At 35.0% G+C, this 6,000-nt stretch overlaps 1 protein-coding gene across 2 annotated transcripts in view; it reads right to left on the bottom strand.

The window, feature by feature from the left end:
- Positions 1 to 267: 267 nt before the first annotated feature.
- Positions 268 to 6,000, bottom strand: part of UBXN2A (UBX domain protein 2A) — a 41,472-nt gene continuing 35,739 nt past the window's right edge. For both annotated transcript variants that reach the window (XM_021697368.1, XM_021697369.1), the window contains exon 7: positions 268 to 3,577. In XM_021697368.1, the coding sequence (XP_021553043.1) occupies positions 3,385 to 3,577 (193 nt within the window). In that variant the 3' untranslated portion in view covers positions 268 to 3,384. The remainder of the gene's footprint in view (positions 3,578 to 6,000) is intronic.

Here is a 6,000-nt window from a genome sequence, read left to right as displayed (position 1 = left end):
ACACAAAAACTTGAACACAAATGTTCATAGCAACATTATTTATAACCCAAAGTGAAACCCAAATGTCCATCAACTGATGGATGAATGTATTAAAAATATCACATTTTCACATTTCTGAGGATTAAATGAAAGTAACACTGATTAAAGTACCTGGCAAACAGAAGGCACCTGATAAATGTTGATTCTCAAACTGAATGGCTTTGCCAATGCCAAATAAAAATGACAAATGAGCCCAGATGTAACTATTGTATAAGAAACAACAGTAGATTATTTCACAGATCCTTTTAATGAATTATTTCATTAAGACAACAGTTCTTTAACCGTTAGCAAAAGCTTGCTTTAAAAATAAGGCACTGAAACAGATGCATAATACCGTATTTTCAACACAATGAAACGTAATGAAAAGTGTTCTGAATGAGAAAAGTATATAAAATAAGACCAGTTTTACAGCCTGCATAATGCATAGTAATTTAACCATTAAATTAGAATCTGTAAAACTAGAAATGTACTTCTTGTATCAGCCTTAACAATGATTTTTCAAGAAACTGACGGGTTTTGAAACAACTACGTAGGTCAAATTGTATTCTACACCTAAAATGTTTGATTATTTTCAAGTTTGCCTTCCCTTGCCTTGCCAAATTCAATTTATATTTTCTAAAGTCAGTTTTACATAATCTACACATTTAATTAACAACTTTACAATTTTGAACTTTTAAAGTAGAAAGTTTTATCAGATGATTCTCATTTTGAAAACCTCTGAGAATATTATTCACATTAATGAAGGTATTCACAGTTAGAAAAAATGAAAGTTATTGCTGACAATGGGTCTTTCTCCATAGGAACTTCTCACTGGGGTGTATTCTACATGTACACACAAGAAAACCTCCAATGTACCTTCTGGATAAATAATTATAAACTGGAAAATTCACAAAGGAGGCCTTTTTATAGGTACAAGAAAAATATTTCCAACGAGAAGCCCCTTTATAGAAATATATGGAGAATCACATAGACTATAATTATGCAAATTAAATTATACAATGCTTCGTAATAGGCCTATAGGAAACATTTTCTTACAGACTCTTGAAAAATATATTAACAATCATCTTTTTATATCTGAAAGCGTTCACTGATTTTTACCATCCCCTCATTTTAAGAATGCCATTATGTTTCACTAGAGAGGGCTCTACTACAGCTGTAAACATAATGACAGTATTTTCTATTATATACCTGTTCATTTCTGAAAGTAAATGACAAAAGGAAAAGGTTCTCCTTTGCCCTCCCTCTCTTCCTGATAAAAAGGCTTCTACCATGTGGAAGGCTGGGAGCTAGAAAAGGAAGCAGTCTTAATATGGACCTCCAACAGAAGATGCAGCTTATAATCCAGGTCATCTAGTTATGTGCATTTCCCTTTTATTATTTCTGAGCTTCTAATGAAAATCTCATTTAAATGTTCCAGCCTCCTCTCAGCTGTGCTTAGAGGAGTAATATAGGTTTATATCATGATTAATTAAGAGTTAAGGGGAACAGTCTAAGAACCAACTGTGGGAGATAAAGAATAAAAACGGTCTAGAAGTCCCATTTCAGTGGAGAGTCTTCTTCCACTGTTTGTGGTGAAGCACACAGGTTTATTTTCTTAGGGTGCAAGCATAATGCAGGATTCCCTGAACACTGGTTCTTCTACTACATGCCTAAAAATCACTTGAGACTACAAATGCAGAGATCTGGGACCCATCCCAGATACAATGAATCAGAATGTGTATGGTAGATGCCTGGAATAGACATTTTGAAATGCTTCCCAAGTGATTCTAACACTAAGATGTGAGAATCATTGTAAACTGCTTCATAAGAATGGTTCCTTCAAGAGGTCCGTAAAGTCAAACTATTTTCATAACCAAACTAAGACATTATTTGCTTCCCCCCCTTTTCTCATGAATATACAGCAGCATTTACTAGAGGCTACATGATGTGCAATATCACAACAGATTGAACGTGGAAGCAGACATGAGATTCCATCTGTCTTCTTTAAGTCAGACAGTAAAGATAGCTGCAAAAAATGGAATGCCACTTTTCTCACTAAATTTTTTAGAAAACGCTTTTCATTAAAATGTGTTTTACATTAACATGTGCTTATTATTTTTAATGAATATTTTATAATTTTTTATTTTCAATATCATATATATTACCCACATAAACAAAAGTTCTTGAGACCAGAAAGTTTGAGAACTGCTCTTTCCAGCAGACACCCAGTACCCTGTGAACATTACTGCTGATAGGTATGGCTACTTAGTTCCTTGGCACATTCAATGTAAATTTTGCTTTAAATAAGATTCAATAAATAATTTTGGGGGAAAAAAAAAGCTTCTTAAACTTATCTTCAGGCAAGGGAATTCAATCTGACGGTGAAATATAGAAGTCTAACCAGTTCGAATTAAAAGATTAAGATACAAAACATGACTTCCTTGGTGGCATCAGAATGTAACAAATAATCCTTTAATGTGTACCCAGGTTGATTCTGATATATGGAATAGAAAACCATAATTTATGTGATGCATTTAAAAAATATTAATAGCAATGTGCCAACACAAGCATTAGATTCTAAGTGAACGGTAGCAAATGAAAGGCTTACTCAAAAATGTTAGCTAAAAACAAATCCCTAATTTTCAAAAGAAAAAATAAGGGATGAACTCGGGTTCCTGGACAGAAATTTTTAAAAATTACACTTCTTGAAAATGTCGAAATGTGAATAGGCAGATTAATATTGACATTATACTAAGCTGCACAATTTTATCCTTAAAATACATTTTAGATACTGTGCCAAAATAACATGAGTATATATTGCCATTAGAAAATAAAAATGGAGACCACTTGGAGGTTCAGGCATAGCTGTGGTGAAAGAAGTTCCTTCTAGCCTTCTGACTGTATCTCAAATGTAAAATAATTACATTGATGTTTTTTAACCTGTCATGTATAATTTTCTTAATATACTGCTATTTAAAAAATTTGAGACAGCTAACATCTAAACAAACCACTGCTGGTTGGGAATATTTGAATGAATGATGCTGTGAATACATTTGCTAATTTATACCACATTAAGATTCTATATGATACAGCGATTTAATATATCTTATTGTTGAATAACTGGTATTTGAAAATAAGTATAGTTTTCTTTCTGAGTAGTCTTTTGGAAAAAGTGCATTGAATATAGTTTCCAGTCAGAGTTCACATTCCTAACTTGTACTTATTTAAAAATCTTCTCATCAGGAGGGAGTTAAATAATGCCTGAACTAAAAGTCCAGCGAATCTGACTTCCTTTCCCTCATTTTGGTTTGCATGTTCATTTACAACCATCATTTCTCTGCAAACTTAGTGTATCAAAAATCAATGTTATGAAAGTTCTCTAAAAGGTTCAGCGGTTTTTTGGAGTCTCTGAATGACTACAGCATTCTGTAAATCTGCTTCTTCCAATGTGAGTGTTTCATCTAGCAATTTGAGGAAAGGAAGAGCTGTGGCCAGGGAAAAGGGAGGACTTCTTTGAGATCCTTGGTATTTTTCGATGAAGTCTTTGATGTGGCTTATCCTGTAAAACAGCACAAACTATTAATATAATTTTATGAAAACTGGAATTAATGTAAGGTAATAACTTGAAGATACCTATCTAGCTACGTTAATACATAGAATAGTCAAATTATGATGACAGAACTGATCACTTGGGCTTTTTAAAGGTTGACCCTGGATAGTAAGGAACTACTATTAATTATCTTCAGTGTGACAAGGGTATTATGGTTACATTTTATTTTTTGTTTTAAATTTAATATATATTAATAGTTTCAGAGGTGGAGTTCAGTAATTCATCAGTCTTATATAATGTTATGGTTACATTTTTTTTTTAAAAGATTATTTATTTATTTGAGACAGAGAGAATGAGATACAGAGAGCATGAGAGGGAGGAGGGTCAGAGGGAGAAGCAGACTCCCTGCCAAGCAGGGAGCCCGATGCGGGACTCGATCCCGGGACTCCAGGATCATGACCTGAGCCGAAGGCAGTTGCTTAACCAACTGAGCCACCTAGGCGCCCGTTATGGTTACATTTTTATAGAGTACATCTCTTTTAGAGTTATATTGAAATATTTACATAGGAAACTATACGAAGTCTAAGATTTCCTTGGAAACAGTTCAGTGGAACTGAGGGATCACTGTATCTTCTGTTTGAAGTGTGTGTGTGTGTATCTGAAAGTCCCTATAACAGAAATTGTATATATCTATATTTGACTCCGAATGGATCAAATATGGTCACACTAGTAATATTACACAGATACAGGCTGTATCTCTTAAATACCAGGTCATGCTGTGTTTCAAACACAATTAGGAAAATTCTTAACTCAGTATAGGTAGAATTTCAGTTAGTAAAATCAACATTACAACGTGCAATTTTGGAGGTAGCTCAAAGTTATGTTCACCTAAGTATATGTGTATGTATGTAGAAAGAACGTATGCAGAGTTCATTACAACTAAGATGCCACTGATTTTTAAGACACATCATTTTATGTGTTGCTAAAAAAATCCAGATTATGACAAAATATTTTAACACTTAGAATTTTTATATTTATTGAAAGCACAGGGCGCCTGGGTGGCTCAGTTGGTTAAGCGACTGCCTTCAGCTCAGGTCATGATCCTGGAGTCCCGGGATCGAGTCCCGCATCGGGCTCCCTGCTCGGCGGGGAGTCTGCTTCTCCCTCTCCCACTCCCCGTTTGTGTTCCCTCTCTCGCTGTGTCTTTCTCTGTCAAATAAATAAATAAAATCTTTAAAAAAAAAAAAAAAAAAATTAAAAAAAAGAAAGCACAATTAACTTAATTTCATGTAAATATTTCTCAAATTAAGCATGTGCTTCTATTAGAATAAAATTGTTAAGCCATTCCTAATACTTGAACATTGTTCAGACTCAGATCCTTTGAATCACTTTTGATTCGGTCATAATTTGGTACATATTTTTCTTTTCTTTTTTAAAAATTTTATTTATTTAAGAGAGAGTGAGCATGAGCAGGGGGAGAGGGAGAAGCAGGTTTCTCACTGTGCAGGGAGCCCGATGCGGGGCTCAATCCCAGGACGCTGAGATCGTAACCTGAGCCAAAGGCAGATGTTTAACCGACTGAGCGACCCAGGTGCCCCTGGTACATATTTTTCCACATAATACCAGCCCTCTGTATTAACAGGTGTGTTGGTGATAAAGAATTTCTTTAAAAAAGATACTGTCTCGGGGTGCCTGGGTGGCTCAGTCGTTAAGCGTCTGCCTTCGGCTCAGGTCATGATCCCAGGGTCCTGGGATCGAGCCCCACATCGGGCTTCCTGCTCAGTGGGGAGCCTGCTTGTCCCTCTACCACTCCCCCTGCTTGTATTCCCTCTCTCGCTGTGTCTCTGTCAAATAAATAAATCTTAAAAAAAATTAAAAATAAAAATAAAAAAGATACTCATATTTTTTTTGTTCAGCTGACACTTGTTCTGCATGCTTTGAGATAGATGCCAAGACAAAGATAATTATGTAATGATTGCCATGTAGCCAACCATGGATTTTAGGATAAACCCCCATTTCAGAGAGGCTAAAATGTGAAAAAATGTTTAATTCAGAATTAATGAAATATGCCATATCACGAAAAGCAGAATTCTCCCAATCAATTCACTAAAATTCATTAATTGCCACTCTATTAAACCTGTGTGAGTTGCCAAAAGAGTCTAGGACACAGTTTCATGTATTATTTGGATACCAAAAGTTGGGATAACGAAAGTCTAAAGCTAATGGCAAATGATATAAATATAAAAAGAAAACAGTAAAGATTAAAGGAACGATGCAGTAAAAATAAAAAATTTCTTTTTTTTTTTTTAAAAAGATTTCACTTAGGGCGCCTGGGTGGCTCAGTTGTTAAGTGTCTGCCTTTGGCTCAGGTAATGATCCCAGGGTCCTGGGATCGAGTCCCGCATCGGGCTCCCCGCTTGGCCCGATTTAAG

The sequence above is a fragment of the Neomonachus schauinslandi genome, chromosome 10, assembly GCF_002201575.2.
Source record: "Neomonachus schauinslandi chromosome 10, ASM220157v2, whole genome shotgun sequence".
In the NCBI taxonomy this organism is placed as follows: domain Eukaryota; kingdom Metazoa; phylum Chordata; class Mammalia; order Carnivora; family Phocidae; genus Neomonachus; species Neomonachus schauinslandi.
Note: the sequence above shows the minus strand (reverse complement) of the source record. Positions and strands in the feature narration are given on the sequence as shown.